At 47.6% G+C, this 17,507-nt stretch overlaps 1 protein-coding gene across 5 annotated transcripts in view; it reads right to left on the reverse strand.

The window, feature by feature from the left end:
- Positions 1-17,507, reverse strand: part of SH3PXD2A (SH3 and PX domains 2A) — a 241,159-nt gene that overhangs the window by 188,974 nt on the left and 34,678 nt on the right. For all 5 annotated transcript variants that reach the window (XR_014249245.1, XM_082408274.1, XM_082408273.1 and 2 more), the window contains exon 2: positions 352-432. Coding sequence is in view for 4 of the 5 variants with exons in the window: in XM_082408274.1 (XP_082264400.1) it covers positions 352-432 (81 nt within the window). In the remaining variant the exon portion in view is untranslated. The remainder of the gene's footprint in view (positions 1-351; positions 433-17,507) is intronic.

The following is a 17,507-nucleotide window of genomic DNA, read 5'->3' on the forward strand; positions in this document are numbered from 1 at the left end:
TGTTTATAGACACATGTCTGCTCAAGTACACAGCACCCACGGCCAACCTCCAGTCTTTCCGCCCTGGTTTCCCACCCTCCAGACGAAGGAGGGTGACAAAGCATGACTGTTAAGACCATCTGAGGAAGCCAACAAAGCCCCAAGTATCTGCCTGCATCATCCAAGACTGAGCCCAACCCAGCTTGACCGCTGAGGTTCCCTCCTCTGTCCCTCTGCTCTGCCTAGACTCTGACCCTGAGAGCTTGGGAAGGGGATTCTCTGGATGAGTGCGGACATGAGAGAGGACAACCCACCAGACACTCAGGCCACTTCATGTGGAACCAGGCACCATCTGAGCTCAGACCCACTCACCTGCAGGTCAAAGAACTTGCTGTACCTCCGGTAGATGGTCTGGGACGTGGAGTCGGACCAGGTCACGTTAATGATGTATACCTGTGGGGAAAAGGTAAGAGCAGGTGAGTGGGTGACTAAAGCAGGGCCTCAAGCTGTGCCAGGCATCATTTAACATGACTGTGGGTGTTCCACGCCAGGACCATTCTTTTTCTCATCTTTGTCCCCAGGGCTTTAGCACAGTGTCAGGTACACATGGATGATACACATGTGTCTAAATACACACACACACACACACACACACACACACACACACACATCTAGAAGGGTATTCAATAAAATGCTAAGGATGATTATCTTAGGAGGGTAGGGTTACAAGTGGTTTTAATTTTCTTCTTCTTGTTTATGTGTATTTTATACAATGAACATAAATTTGGGGTTGTTTAAAAATGTAAGTAGCTTTTTTCCACTGGTTCTCAAACTTTACGGTGAATGAGATTCTGCAAAGAGCCTTCCAAAACTGCAGATGTCAGGACCCCACCCTCTGAAATTCTGCATAAGTAGACCTGGGTTTTGGAGGATCAGGCATCTACATTTTATTTTTTTTAACAATTTTTATAGAGCAGTTTTAGGTTCACAGAAAAACTGAGCAGAAGGTACAGAGGGTTCCCATATATCCCTGCCCCCACACATGCACAGCCTCTCCCATTACTAAGATCCCTCACCAGAGTGGTACATTTGTTGAAATTGGGCATCTATGTTTTAAACAAACCACTCCAGGTTATTCTGCCACAGTTGATCCTCAGAACACACTCTGAACCCACTTCAGGAGACTGTAAGCATTTCAGAGATGTGTGGTTCATCCCAGTATCCCTAAGTCTTAGCTCTGCGTCTGGCACTGAGTGGGTGCTCAGAAACCATTCTGCTCCATTGAACAACCAAACTGACCTTCTGGATGAGAGGTAGACTTACAGGAGAGAAATTAGCATATGGAAGATTTGTAAACTTTTCTGAAATGAAGGCATTTCAGGACCTCATTCCCAATGTCACCCCAGTTCCCAGTGCTCAATCAGGCTCTGGACTACTGCCTCAGGCCACTCTGGAAGGCTCACTTAGCCCAGGAGGTGGGTGGGACTCCAAACTGGAGAAGGAGAGAAAGTCCCAGGCCCACACAATCTGTCCTATTTTTCCCACCATTTCTGTCCCTCTTATCTGAACCCACACCAAAGACATGCCTTCCTGGGAGAGGCTTCTGTTAGAGGGAGGGTCCCCTCACACAACCTCAGGGCTACTCCGCTGAACTTCCCCACGGTGCCTGTTGTGATGTCTCCAAGCACAGCGTTAAGGGAGGGCAACCCAGGGTTAAGACGTGGGCGAGACCTCCATCTGCTTCCTCCCTCAGAGGAGAATGAGCTGCTGTAGGTCACAGCACTGGTTCCCCGGCCAGGATGCCCTGTCCACCAGAATCACCTGCGGACCTCCCTAAAAACCCATATTCCCGGGACTCTGCCTAGCAATTCTGATTCAGGAGGTCTGAGGGGACTCCATCAGAGACGAGAACAAAGTGGCCAGAGAGGTCAGGGTCGCAGCCACTGTGAGAAGGAGGGAATATTATTAGCAAAGAGAAGGAGCATTTGGACACCTTGGCATCAGAGTGACTGACTTCACCACATGCCTGGAGCAGGGCTCTCCTGGTCTGCTCAGGCTGCTAAAACATAATTCCATAGATGGGTGACTTAGACAACAACATTTATTTCCCACAGTCATGGAAGCTGGAAGTCCCAGATCAATGTTCCTGGTGGAACCTTCCTCCTGGCTTGCAGATGGCCACCTTCTGTTGTGTCTTCACATGCTGAAGACAGAGTGAGCTCTAGTCCCTTCCTCTTCTTATAAGGGCACTAATCCCATCATTGGGGCTCCATCCTTGTGACCTCACCTGAACCTAATTACTTCCCAAAGGCCCCACCTCAGACACCATCATACTGGGGATCTGGGCTTCAACATGTGGATTTGGGGGGAGGGGAGGGGGAAGGCACAAACATTCACTTCATAGCAAGTGTTCTGCACACAGGAGTATGAGGCTTATGTTTGGCTGCTCAGTTAACAGCCAAAGAAATGAGCTCTGAATCTAGTCCCTTCTCCCTTCCGATCTCTAAGTCACAGAGTCAGCCTCGTGCCGTGTGGAGTGTTTGTTCTGAAACACACCCAAGGAGAGTGCCATAAAGCAAAGCAAATACAGCTGAATGTTGCCACCCTGAAATGGGGTATTTATGATATGACACGTTTTATGTGATCCCAATTAAGAAAGACCATAAAGTGAAAAGGCCATCCCTATCCTCACAAGCCCAAAATAAACTGACATAAATAAATATATAGGGATATGCTTTGCTTTATATCATATATAAACATATATCCCACACAATAAATTGTAGAAACCATTTAGGTAATGGTTACTATGTGCCAGCACAGTGTAAAGCACTCATATGCATTAGCTCATTTAATCTTCAGCCCAAGAGGTAGCTACCATTGTGATCCCCATTTTGCACAAGAGGAAGTTGAGGTTCAGAGAAGCCAAATAACATGCCCAAGGTCACACAGCTAGGAAAATACAGAGCAAAGGATTGAACCTAGGTCCAGCTGAGTCTAATCCCTATGCTCTTAACCACACTGGACTGTCTCCCTATATGTAAATTCAGGAGTGGGGATATTTAATCAAACTACTTGATGAGGACTGAATGGCAATTTTTTAAATAAAGTTTTGGGTAATCTGAAAAGTCTGTACAACCCTTGAGGAACATGGGGGAGGAAGGCTAATTCTGAGAGCCTGAGACCAAGAAGAGACAGAACTTGGCCCAGACAGAGGTCAACGGTTAAGAATGCTACAAAACCAGACAGACACAGAGGAAACTCTCATACACAACTGGCTTCACCGACAGTGGCAGGATGCTCTGGGGTTTCTCACAGGGGTTATAGCCCACCCCATCCCCCCTGCTGACCCCCAGCTCCTGCCAGCTACATCTCCCCTCCCACCTGCATCTCCCCTTCCCACAGATGCTGTGCACGACAGGTGCTGCCTTTCTGACCTCTGCCCAGGCAGATGCACCGTAGGGAGGCCCCAAGTGACCGGGCCCTCTCGGGAGAGAGCCTGCACTCGCTCACAGGCCATTAGACAGCAGTCTTTCTCCCTGGCCAACCAAGTGGGACCCAGAGGAAGGGCTTAACTGGGGCTTAACATGACCCATGCTCCATCCTCTCTAGTAATTAGGGGCTTCCCTTCACCTCCCGGGAGAATTAATCACAGGCTCACTGCCTCTGGCAGCTGGGAGGCCTCTCCTTTTGCAGAGGACCGAGGATGGCAATTTGCCAAGGAAAAGGCACAGAGCCTGGAGTCAGCCACTCCCGGGTTTCACTCTTAGGACCTTCCTTATCATCGGCTGTGAGACCTCAGCCCAGCCTCTCAGACCCCCAGGCTCTTCCTCTATTCTACGGGCACAGCCTTCAGGGCTACCGGGCCTGATCCACTATGTTGGTTTCATTGCAGGTGTGCTCACCCCGTTAGTGGTGGAGCTGAGACAGGAACCCAGACCTCCTAATTCCTTGTCTAGGACTAATCAGCACATGACCAGCATACACCTGCCCTAGAAAAGTCCTTCTTCCTTTACTATTCAAAACAGTTGAAGAGTCACAACAGGGCATTGTCGCTATCTAACACTTGACCTGAACCCACAAGGAAGACAGGCCTCTGGTGACTTACATGTGGGGGTGGGGAAATGAGCCTCCACCCCCTGGTTCTCCCAAACCTCTGCGACTTGCCAGAGCCTCCCACCCCCAGCGCCGTCCCCCCCCCCCCACCCCAGCCTACCCTCCTGGAAAAACAGTGTAAAGCCTGAGCTGAGGAAATGGTCAGAGACTTCCCCGGAGGTAAGCCCAGAGGATCTGTGGACAACCTCCAGGCCCCTTTCCCTCATCTGGGCTGTACGCTTGTCTGCTTTCTTCCAAACCTTGACCATCCTAGATGATCACTCCAGATGAGCAATGGATACACAAAATTCCAGCCCGACTCACACTCCCCCATCCCCACATCAGAGTTTCTCAAGCCTCCTTGAGCTGGCTGTGCTGGAGCCCCTAGCGATAAACCGCAGAGAAAGAGCAGGTGGAGGGCAAGGGGGACAGGGCAGAGGTCACTGGAGAAAGCCAGCTCTGTTTACCGGGCTACGTCAGGGGCCCAGATAAACTCTCCTCTGGCTGCAGGAGCGACCAAGATAACGTTACCCAGCAGCTGGTTCCAAGAAAGGTTTGCAATTAAACATCCTGCTTCCACACACGTTACTTGGAGTTATGTTTCCCGGGTGGAGTTTCCCTTCCTTCTGGATTTTAAAAACTCATGGATTCTATTACCCCATCTCTGGTCATTTCAGGCAGATGGCAAGCATCTAGAAATTGCATCCAGCCTCCCCCGGAGAGGAAGCCCCAGAGTCTCAAGTTCACCTGCCACGCTCACCCTCTTCCGAGGAGGATCTCCACCACAGACACAACTACAGAAACTCCACAACGCCTCGGTCCCGCCAGCCCACCCACCCCAAGGCCATCTTGGGCTGCCTTCCATCTGCTCAGCTCATTAGGCCCAGAAATGTCTGAGGCTTCTGAGACTTCCAAGTCCTGCTCCTTTCAACAAGGAAATGGTCTTGATGCAAATCAGACCCACAGCTCAACGCCAGAGCACTGAGAATGAAGCCCAGCCCAGTTTCCATGGAGGGAGGTCCATGATCAGACCCGGGCTGTGACCAATTAACGACCCAAAATTACTGCCTAATCATTCCTAGAAGGCCTGGGACCTGCCCCTGTTTAATTAGAAAGTGCCAGTAAGTACCCATTGCTCCCTGTACTGATGAAAAGTACAGTTAGAGACAAGGAGTTAGGAACCGTGGGGGAAAATCCTCTATCTTTGTGGCACTGTGGCTCAGTTTACTAAGGAGGCCTTTTTCCCTTGGACCCCTGCCAGGTGCCCCTGGCCCCAGGCCAAATGGAAACTCAATGACAATCTTCCTTCACCGGCTCACAGCAACACAGGGTGGGACCAGTTGGCTAGGACTAGGGCCATCGCGTACAGTTATATAAGTTGCTCACTGTCCAAAGACTGCCCGGGACAAGTAGGGGTCGAAATCTAGCCTATCCTCTGCATCCCAAACTGTGCACCCTGGCTCCAGGCTGCAGGCACACAGATAAAGGAGCACCTCCTTCTAATGCATACAGAATGTTTCTAGCCAGGACACAGCACCTTGTCCCCTGGGTAGGTTGTCAGTGCTTTCCAGGGCCCTTGAGGTTACGGTATCTTCTCAGGACCCAGCTCCTCAACTTCCCCAAATCTTCTAGATGGAGGGATGCTTAATGTTTGAGATGGACTGTTCAGAAGTCTGAATGAACACATTCCAACAGCCAGTAAAGGGGAGTTTACATTTAGGGACATGATCGCTGCTCTGGCTTCCTACTGGAGAAGTTCATCACGTTCTTCCCCAAGAAGATGATGGCAGCCCTAAGGTACCAATAGGCTCTAACCTTCTATTCAAAGGGCCCCATGTACTAAGTCCTATCACGGGCAGGGGAGTCCCAAATTAGGCTGGGCTGATCCTCAAGATGCAGACCACCCAGCAGGGCAGAGGACCCCAGGGCTGCTGCTCCCAGAGCAAGTGGCTCCACCAAATGCTGGGCTGATGCCCCTTCTCCTCCCTGCTGGGGCCCACTGACCCCCCCCCCACTGATAAGCAGCAGGGGCCCCGGTATCAAAGACCCATCTTGACAACACTTGGCTGCACCCAAATTGAAAGCTCCCCAGATTTCATCATCTGACCTGGGCCCACCAGCCTAGCAAGTCTGGGGCCATCTCTTGTGGTGCTCATAGTCTGTTTTTCACAACTAGCCAGTTATTAGATCTGCCTTTGTTTACTAATTGTTGGCTCAGAATGACCCAGCACTGGACACATGCTGTGTCCCTGTCTATTTCACGTGGGTGACTATGTCCTCCCAGGTCTCCCCATGGGCAGCAACTGTGTTCCCCGACCCCCTGAGGTGCCCTGGGCCTGCCCGTCCGCTGGGCACACTGAAATACAACTGGCTGGCTAATGAGTGAAAATCCATTGGGTTTGAAGAACCAAAGAGGTCGCTAGCAGCAACACTTGGGGACTGCGCCCCACTCCAGAAGCAAATCCCCAGTGGCCAAGGGGCAGAATATAAAATACATCAGGTTCAGTGCAAAGGTCTTTGCCAACCCAAAACCCTGCCAGCAAAATTAAGTTCAATGGCCTGTGGCCACCTGAATAAAGTTTCTGAGCACCCTCGGGGTGTGGTCCTTTAAAATTCTGACACTTCCTCTGGGGTGGGTGATTGTTCTTGGGGTGGGTAGGGTAGTGACACTGCAAATTTGGGGAAGAAGCAGCACTTAGAAGTCTGGACTTGGGGGGTGACCTCCACCCCAGCACACGCACACACAGATTCACTACAGGGTTAATGACCAGGTGGTAGAGCCTTTCAGACCTCAGAGCACCCCATTCAGGCTCCCTCTGGACCTCATGTTTATGAGCAGTCACAGCAAACGCAGCAGAAGCAAACCTCAGAAAGGCTCTGCCAGAGACAGGGTGTGTGGCCGGAAAAGAGCTTTTTTCCTTCCAGTTTCATTGAGATATAATGGACATACAACACGGTATAAATTTAAGGTGTACGGCCTAATGATTTGACTTAGATACATCATGAAATGACTGCCACAGGAAGTGTAGTGAACATCCATCATGTAATATGGATATAACATCAAAGAAATAGAAAATGCTTTTCCTTGTGATGAGAACTCTTAGGATTTACTCTTAACAACCTTCATATAAAACGTACAGCTGTGTTAATTACATTGATCATGTTGCGCATTATATCATTAGTAGTTATTTATCTTATAACTGGGAATTTGTACCTTTCATCCAATTCCCCCTCCACCTACCCTTCTCTGGTAACCAGAAATCTGATCTCTTTTTCTATGAGTTTGTTTGTTTATGAAGTATAATTGACCTACAACACTATTTTACTTCCTGGTACACAATACAGTGATTCGATATTTCTACACATTTCAAAATTATCACCACGATAAGTCTAGTTACCATCTGTCAGCATACAAAGGTATTACACAATTATTGACTATATTTACTATGCTGTAATTTCATACCTGTGACTCATTTATTTTGTAGCTGAAAGTTTGTACTTCTTAATCTCTCTCACCTATTTTTCTCCTCCCCCCATCCCCTCCCCTCTGGCAACCACCTGTTTGTTTTCTGTATCTATGACTCTGTTTCTGTGGTTTGTTCATTGTTTTGTTTGTGTTTTTGGATTCCACATACAAGTGAAATCATACAGTATTTGTCTTTCTCCATCTTATTTCACTTAGCATAATACCCACTAGGTCCATCCATGTTGTCACGAATGGTAAGATTTCATTTTCATCCTCTTTATGGCTGAGTAAATACTGGGTTGGCCAAAGGGTTCGTTTGGGTTTTTCCATAACATCATATGGAAATCCAATATATATTACATTAATTTACATTATATATTTATTTATATTATATATTATATTTATATATTATATATTTTTTCATTCTCTTTATGGCTGAGTAACATTCCATTTTATATGTATGTGTGTGTGTGTGTGTGTGTGTGTGTGTGTGTGTGTATTTATATATAAAACATATTCTTTATCTAGTCATCTGTTGATAGGCACTTAGGTTGCTTCCCTATCTTGGCTATTGTAAATAATGCTGCAATGAACATAAGGGTGCATGTATCTTTTCTAATTACTGTTTTCATTTTCTTCAGATAAATACCCAGAAGTGGAATTGCTGGATCATATGGTAGCTCTATTTTTAATTTTTTGAGGAACCTCCACACTGCTTTCCAAAGTGTCTGCACCAACTTACATCCCCACCAACGATGCATGAGGTGTTCCCTTTTCTCCACATCCTCGCCAACACTTATTTGTTGTCTTTTTGATAATAGCCATTCTGACAGGTGTGAAGTGATACCTCATTGTGGTTCTGATTTGCATTTGGAAAAAGGGCTTTTAAGGGGATTTGGAGGAGGGGATACTCAGCAGGCTCTTAAACTGTATCAAACACCTTCAAGAGTGTTTAGTCTCATCACACTCAGTGCCTGCAATCATTTGCATGAATCATGGGCCTCGATTGTTTATTTAATTTGGAGGGCAATGCATAGGCAAGAGGGTTTGGAGGAAGCTTCCATATTGCTGGTGTCTCCATTTATTCCTCTGCAAGATGGGGATAATAGTGGTTACTTCACTTTGGGGCTGTTGTGAGGATTTGTGATCTAACCCTGTATCTCCCCATTAGAACACAAGCTCCCTGAAGGCAGATTATGGCATCCTAACGCCCAGCAAGACACTTTACACCTAAGACGCACTCATTTAATGTCCCCTAAGTAAGTGAAGGAACGAAGTAACCAGCTAATGTCGAGTGAGTGCTTGCCTGGTGCCTGGTTTTGTGCCACTCTAAAGATGAGGCAAAGTCCTTGACCTCCAGGCCCTTACAGCTCAGCTGCGGCAGCCAGACTCACACTGACAAACCAAGTAGGGAAACAGTATAAGATGGAGTGATGGGATGCCAAAAAGTGAGGCTCAGAAAGGACCAAAGGCAGCACTGGCATCGTGGAGGAGGAAGACGGCTTTGAAAGCATTTGATGGATTTAAATTTTAGCTTCAACATTTCTCTGCTGTGTGGGCTTGGGCATGTGTCTTAGCCTTTCTGAGTCAGGGTCTCCTTAGCTACAAAGTGTGGTTTATAAAGGGATCTTCCCGTTAAATGTGATGAAGCACATGGGGGTGCCCAGCACAGGGCCTGGCACATGGAAAGCGCCCAGTGAACCTTTGCTATTTAGATACTCAGGAAGAGGGAGGGGGTGAACTGACTTCTTTCCATTTGCCCTGAGACTTGGATCATGACACCAGGAATAGGAGTAGGAGGGGAGCAGGATGTGAGAAACAGGGACACAGACGGGCAGGGTAACACACACACACACACACACATCCCACTACTAATAACAAGCCTGGCCTGGGAAAGTAGAAGAGCAAAAATAACTGTGCTGCCCAGGGCTGGGAAAACAATGGCCATCCTCAGGAGCACCCCGCTGAAAGGATGGACGGGCTGTAGCAAGCCCCTCGGGGTCGGAGGCTTTCTTTCTTCTTCTTTTTTTTTTTCATGTTTCCTGGACAGGAAATGAGTGTGCAAAGTAGGAGCTCCCAGGATTTACAAACCCTATGTGGACCTTAAAAAAGATTCAGCTGTCGAAGCTCTGTCCTTATAGTCACCAGAACTAGGACAGAAACAGCAGGAAGAGCCAGTTTTTTACAAACCTTTTTCTTAAATGCAGGAACTAGTGGTTTCATTAGGAACAAAAATAACAGCCACGTCCCTTTATTGATCACTTATTGCATTCCAGGCCTTGCTAAGCACTTTATCCAGATGATCTCACTTAATCTTTACATTGATTCTGTGAGGAAAGTGTTGTTATTGTCTCCAGTTGACAAATGAAGAGACCTCAAGAAATAACTGATCTACCTGAGGTCCCATGGCAGGTGATGGAGCTCAGGTCCAAATGCAGTGTTGACTGCCGTAGCCTGACCACTTCGTCCTCTTTGATAACTACACCAGACTGCCCGGAGCCAGGCAGAGCCCCTGCCACAAGGATTTGCTCTGTCAGTTGGCTGCTCCACGTGTAGGTGACCCATCAGTCAGTACTGAGGCCACCCTGAGGCAGGGGGGTAAGGAGCCCTCTAAGGGGACCAGCACTCTATTTTGCACAGTTTAGAATCAATCTGATTGGCTAGGGACTTCCTTGGCGGTCCAGTGGTTAAGACTCCGCCCTTCCACTGCAGGGGGCATGGGTTCGATTCCTGGTGGGGGAACTAAGATCCCGCATGCCTCATGGTGTGGCAAAAAAAAAAAAAAAATCTGATTGACTACATGAAAAGCTGTTACTCTCTCTGAGCCTCCACTCCCCATCTATAAAATGGGGGTGGTAACACCTGCTTCACTGTGAAGATTAATGAGAACACAAGCAAAGCACAACCACAGTGCCTGGGACACTGTAGCTGCTCAATAAACGTCACCTCTCTTCCCCACCATCCCCTTCAAAGTGCCTAGCACAGTCTTCTGCGCTCTTGGAGTTTTAGCCTCTTCCCTAGAAGTTTCTGGAGACACCAATGAGCCCAGAGTCAAGAAAGGAAGGCATTGTGGTTTCTAGGGCTCTGGGTGTGGTCCCCACTGCTCGCTCTCTAGAGTACCTGAGGGCATGTGGTTGAACCTCTGTACCTCCCTCCCTCCAGCCCTGCCACCTCCCTCTGTTCCTGAGCCAGCTTATCAGAGAAAATGTGTCTGACCACCTTGAATCAGCAGGTGCTCCAATGGAGAGGCCCAGCAATCGGTGGGCATGGATGTGTTGGGTAATGCCCGGGAGCCCAGAGAGGGTGGCGGGGTGTCCAGGCTAGAGGAAGGAGGCTCTCCCTACTGTGGACACTGAGAAAAACTCTAGATGCATATTGACATTCAGGAGCTAGAGTCCTGGAAACCTTAAACAAACATATGCTCTCCCGAACCACAGAAAGGATCACGCTCCTGGGCTTCCAAGGGGGCATGGACACAGCCCAGCGGATCTAGGAAAGGGTTGGAAAGAAGGATTCTAGCCCCACACACTCCCAAATCAATGACTGACCCAGGCCTGCTGACCTGGACACACACATCCTGTGACCATGCCCCGTTCCCCCGTCACACCCTGGGGAGCAAGGCAAAGGTTAACACACACAGCTTGGTTTCCTCTTCCTGGGAAACACAGCAGGCAGGCAAGGCCAGAGGCCAGCGGCCTCCTTCACACACAGCCTGCAGGGGAAGTGACCCCACCTTTTCCTCCCCGCCATCTGACACACTCACACCTTCCTCTCTGCTGTGCTCAGCAAAGCTCGACTTTTGACACAAGGAGAATTGCTGTCACTAGGAATTTTGTTGCATGGGGTAGACTGGAACAATCTTTTTGGAGAGCATTTTGGCAATATCTGCCCCAAACCAGCATTCCCTTTGACTCAGCAATTTTACCTCTAAGAATTTATCCACACAAGTGTGTGGATGTGTGTGTCTATGTGTGTGTGTGTATGTGTGTGTCTATGTGTGTGTGTGTGTGTTTATATACATAAAGATGTTCATGCAGTGCTGTTTGGAACAGCAAAAAATAAGGAATGTTGACTGTCTATCGATTTAAAAAATGGTCAAATAAATTATGATTCATACACCTGTTAAAGATAAGGGGGCTCTTTCTGTGTCATTAAGGGAAAATATTCACAGTATATCGAGAAAAGAAAAAAATAGATTACAAAACAGTATATATACAATACAATTAGATTTCGGGGGAGGTGTGTATGGGGGTTTGTGCATGAGCACGTACGTGTACATTTTACATATCTGGAAAAATGTAACAAACTGATAATTGTGGTTACTTGGGTTAAGGAGAAACCGAATAGTTTCACTTTATACATTTCTCTATTATTTTATTTCTTTTGACTACGTCTGGCTTTCAGAATTTATTTTTTTTAAACATTTTTTATTTCTTTAATGTTGTATCTATTTTATTTATTTAATTTTGGCTGCGTTGGGTCTTCGTTGCTGCGCGCGGGCTTTCTCTAGTTGCAGCGAGTGGGGGCTACTCTTCGTTGTGGTGCGCGAGCTGCTCATTGTGGTGGCTTCTCTTGCTGTGGAGAACGGGCTCTAGGCATGCGGGCTTCAGTAGTTGTGGCACACGGGCTCAGTAGTTGTGGCTCGCGGGCTCTAGAACACAGGCTCAGTAGTTGTGGCGCATGGGCTTAGTTGCTCCACGGCATGTAGGATCTTCCCATACCAGGGCTTGAACCTGTGTCCCCTGCATTGGCTTAACCACTGAGCCACCAGGGGAGCCCTGGCTTTCAAAATTTAAAATAAGATTTCCATCTTACAAAACAATTGTGTTCTCTTAGCCTGTCCTCTGGCTAGTGCCAGCTCCTAGATATTCTGCCAACATCCAATATGTGCTCATTCTTGGGTAGCTGTAGGGGATTTCAAGTTCAATGTTGAGCTCTTGAAGACAAAGTCTGCAACTCTGTCTACATATACCATCACCTGGAGTGCTTTAAAAATACTGCCAGCTGGGACTTCCTTGGTGGTGCAGTGGTTAAGAATCTGCCTGTCAATGCAAGGGACAGAGGTTCAAGCCCTGGTCCGGGAAGATCCCACATGCCGTGAAGCAACTAAGCCCGCGTGCCGCAACTACTGAGCCTGCGCTCTAGAGCCCGCGAGCCACAACTACTGAAGCCCGTGGACCTAGAGCCCGCGCACCGCAATGAAGAGTAGCCCCTGCTCACAGAACTAGAGAGAAAGCCTGCAAGCAGCAACGAAGACCAAATGCAGCCAAAAATAGATAAATAAATTTATATATATAAAAAATACTGCCTGCCAACCCTACTGTATACCATTTAAATTAGAATCCAGGAAGTTGGGGTGGACATTGGTAGTTTTCAGAGCTCCCAGGTAAGTCTACAGGTTGTTACAGGTTGAGAACAACTCAAGGTGGACCAATACCAAAAAGACCACTGGACTAGCTGAAAAAAATACTCTTTAAGTAGAAAGCAGTATTATACTGTAATTTGTGCTAGTAAGAGTCAGCTCTGCCTTCAAAAGGTCCGGTTAGGGAGTTTGTATTCAGTGCTTTTTCTCAAAATTCTGCCTCCAGTTTTGGAATTCACCAGCTCAAATGGGGAAAAGAAAACAAGGAGACGGGGGTTCATTTGTCGTGAGCTGTGGCTGTGCCTTCACTTTCTTCGGCAGCCTGTGGCTGTCCCCACCTCCATGGGGCCTGTATCAGTGACTCAGGGGTCAGAGTCCAGCCCTTTTTACCTCCAGGAGGAAGAGCGGAAAGAATTAGAGGTGCCGAACCCAGAGAAGGCATTTAAGGGACACACAACAGCTGGTTTCAAATATTTAAAGGACTATCAGTACGGGAGGGTCAGCTCCAGTTGTACCCAAAGGAAGGTGGGGGACAGTGAGTGTAAATGATGGAAAAGCAGGTCTTGCCCAAAGTCAGGAAGAACTTGTCAACCAGAGCTGCCCAAGGATGGAAGGGGCTGTCTTGTGAAGTAATGGGACCATCAGGGCAGGAGATGAGTTACCACCTGTCTGCTGTGATATTGCTGGGAAACCCCTTTCCACTCAGTCCTCTAACTTCCAACTCCAGGAGGCCAGAAACACTTAGAAAGTTAGCAAAATCCACTGGGAATACAGCTCCTTTACCAAAAAGTCTTCCACTCACAAAAAATCGTCCTGAGCACCAGCTGAGTGTCAGGCTCTGCACTAGGTGCTGGACACACCAGCAGTGAGCCAGACAGTCTGTCTTCATGGAGCATCAGACACACACATGATTGTTTCTGATGGTCCAATAAAATGGAATGCAGTGACCAAAACTAACTGCAGGGGAGGTGGCTAATTCAGACAGATGGTCAGGGAAGGCTTTTCTCCGGAGAAAATGTTTGAGCTGAGATCTAAATACAAAGAGCAAAGTACTACTCACCAGCTGGGGAGGTGGGTGGGATCTCAGTTTGACTCAGTCCAAAATTGGAAAGGAGCCCTACCTCACATCATATACAAAAATTAACCCAAAATGGATCAAATACCTCAATGGGAGTGATAAAACTATAAAAGCCTTAGAAGAAAACAAAGTTGCAAATCTTTATGACCTTGGACTAGTCAACGGTTTCTAAGATATGACACTAAAATTATAGCAATCAAAAAAAAAGAAATAGATAAATTGGACTTCATCAAGATTAAATACTTTTGTGCTTCAAAAGACACCAGCAAGAAAGTGAAAAGACAGTCTACAGAATGGGAGAAAATATTTGCAATCCATGTATATGATAAGGGACTTGTATCTAGAATATATAAAGAACTCTTTTAACTCTAAAAGACAAATAACACAACTTAAAAATGGGCAAAGGATCCAAGTAGACTTTTCTCCAAAGAAGATATACAAATGGCCAATAAGCACAAGAAGAGATGCTCAACAGCATTAGCCATCAGGGAAATGCAAATCAAAACTATAACAAAGTACCATTTCACATCCATTAGGATGGCTATAATCAAACAGACAGATAATAGTAAGTGTTGGCAAGGATGTAGAGAAATTAAAACCTCCATACATTGCTGGTGGGAATGTAAAATAGTGCAGCTGCTTTGGAAAACAGTCTGGCAGTTCCTCAAATGGTTAAACATAGAGTTACCATATGACCCAGCAATTGCATTCCAAAGTATCTACCCAAGAGAAATGAAAACTCACGTCCACACCAAAACTTCTATGTGAATGTTCATAGCAGCATTGTATTACAAAATATTATATATATATTACATAATAACCCAAAAGTCGAAACAACCCAAATGTTCTGCAACTAATGAATGGATAAACAAAATGATGTATCACAGCCATATGATGAAATATTATTCAATAATAAAAAGGAATAAAGTACCAATATATGCTACAACATGGATGAACCTTGAAAACATCACGCTAAGTGAAAGAAGCCAGACACAAAAGACCACATTTTATATGATTCCATTTATACGAAATTCCCAGAACAGACAAATCTATAGAGACAGAACTAGATTAGTGGTTGCTGAGGGCTGGGGGTGGCAACACTGGGGGAAATGGGGAGCAACTGCTAATGGGGTTACTTTTGGGGATGGTGAAAATGTTCTGAAGTTGACTGTGGTGATGGTTACCCATTATCTGGGAATATACTAAAAACCACTGAATTGTATGCTTTAAATGGGTAAATTGTATAGTATGCGAATTATATCTCAATAAAGCAGTTTTTAAAATATTAGAAGGGAAAAGATGTCACTCTCAGTTAAGAAGATCTTGCCAGAAAAGGCTCCATCTCTCTAAGCTTCCAGCCTGTCTAATTTCTCCAAGGTTCAATCAAGACCCACCATCTCCTAGAAGCCTCCCTGGACTGCCTCAGCCCTGGTGCCCCCTCTGCCCCTTCATCTGGTACACAGGAGGCTTGTGTAGGTAGGGGTCATGTCACATCCATTAGTCTTGGAGGAAACGAATCCTGGGCCTCTGTGACCCCCATGCTGCAGATCACCAACACTGGCACATAGTAGGTGTACCTGGCTGATTAAGGAGAAAGCCTAGCTTAAAATGCACCTGGTTTCCCAGGCTCAGCAAGAAGAGACCGAGTTCTCTTCCAATGACGACTAGAAAGACCCAAAGCCGGAAACATCCTCCTCTCTTTGCCTGGATAGTTCGCTGGCCCCAGCAGAGCCTGGCGTGCAGTAAAACTTTCCCAGTCAAGCAGCAAAACTGGGAACGCCATCAGCTCCCGTTTGGCTTCCAGAATAAGGAAACTGCGCTTAAAACTGCACTTAAACTCCGACGTTGGAAGCGCCCACAGAGAGTAATCGCAGAACTAGGTGAATCTGCTCACCTTCTCTAGAAACATGTTTCTCCGTTTGCTCACGGTCCTGACCCGGGAGTTTGGCCCAGCCTCCTTTCATCTGATCCCACCCAGCCCTCGCCCCCCTCCAGGCCTCATAGCCTCTCTGCCCACAGTCTTCTCCCCCTTTTCCAAAACTCTTAAGGGCACCCCGTAGATACAGCGTCCACTTCAGCACCAGAGACCCAGATTGCCAATTTCATATGTGGCCATTCCCCGAACCTGTTCCCAGATCTGCCCTCAACTGGGTCACAAACTCCTTGAAAGCAAGTGTTTTATCCTGACTTCTTTTGTTTTCCCTATAATACCTGAGGATATTGGGCATGTGGTAGATCCTCAATAAAGACGTCATTTCTGTCTGATAAAATTCTGTTCAGTCCTGTAAGGAAGTATCAAGTGCTTACTGTGTGCTAAGCTCCTCACTAGACACTGGCAACCCAAAGTCAAATAAAATATCGTCCTGACCCCAGAAAGCTCCCGGACTGTGAGAAAGAGCGGCACTAATGGCTAATTTGCTATGTAGGCTAGACTGAGAAATGTACATGACCCTGGGGGAACGCAGAGGAGAAGCAACAAGCCAAGACAGCTTCCTGGAGGAGGTGATCCTGAAGGTGGGGTGAAGGGTGAAAGATGAAGAAGGTAAGCTGAGCAAAGAGGTGAGGGCAAGGGCGGTGGTCGCGGAAGGGAATCCTAAGCAGAAGAAAGGGCACAGACAAAAGCTGGGAGGGGTGGTGTACCATGGCCTGAGCTGGGTAGAGAACCAGGAGCAGCGGGGGTGGCTGCAGCCTGAAGTCCAAGGCAGTGATGGCAGGAGATGAGTGAAGAGTCCCCGGCTCTGAGGCTGGAGGGAAAGATGGGGGCGGGAGAGCATTGTAAGGGAGGAAGGCAGAGAAACAGAGGGCAAGCTGAAGTGTTTTTTGGGTGAGAAACTTGGAATGGTTTGGGGATTGGAGAAGGACGGAAGGACAGCTGTGGGGAGATCTAAGGAGCGAGGGAGGAAGAGATGAGGATGGAGGAGCCCAGGAGAACAGAGGGGTCCCTGAGCCAGGGGCAGGCACCAGCAGGCTGGTGATGAGAACCAGGGCAGGGAAATGGGGTCTGGGAAGGGACACTTGGAGACTGAGAAATCCCACCCCAAAGCTTCTAGGATCCCAGATGGCCCACAGTCAGGATGACATGGAATGACTGGGACAGAGCTCAGAGTTGGGAGCGGGTAGACCCAGGCCCTGGCAGGGCATGGGGTGCTTTGCTGCTCACTGGGGACAGTGCAAAGTATGACTGACACCTAGAGACTGTCAATGCAGAGAAAGCATAAGCAGCTTTGCAAAAGGAGAGGGACCAAGCAGTCGAAGTCAGAGGCTTTGTTTTATGTTCTCTTAGCTCCCAGGCTCCAGATCTGAGAGCAAACCTTATAAACCTCCCCTCCCTCCCCAAAACTTGGCTCAGAAGACAGAGCCATTTGGGATGAGGGAAGGGGGTACCAGGTCACGTCTTTTGGGCCCCTGACCCGCTTCTCCCTGCCTCTGCAAGCTGCGTGGCCAGAGGAGACCCCTGCTCTGCCACAGCCGACTGCAGGACGTCATTTGCTGGCTGGGCCCCTTGGGGAGGAGGTGGGGAGGCCTGCCAA

The sequence above is a fragment of the Balaenoptera borealis genome (assembly GCF_965194805.1).
Source record: "Balaenoptera borealis genome assembly, chromosome: 10".
In the NCBI taxonomy this organism is placed as follows: domain Eukaryota; kingdom Metazoa; phylum Chordata; class Mammalia; order Artiodactyla; family Balaenopteridae; genus Balaenoptera; species Balaenoptera borealis.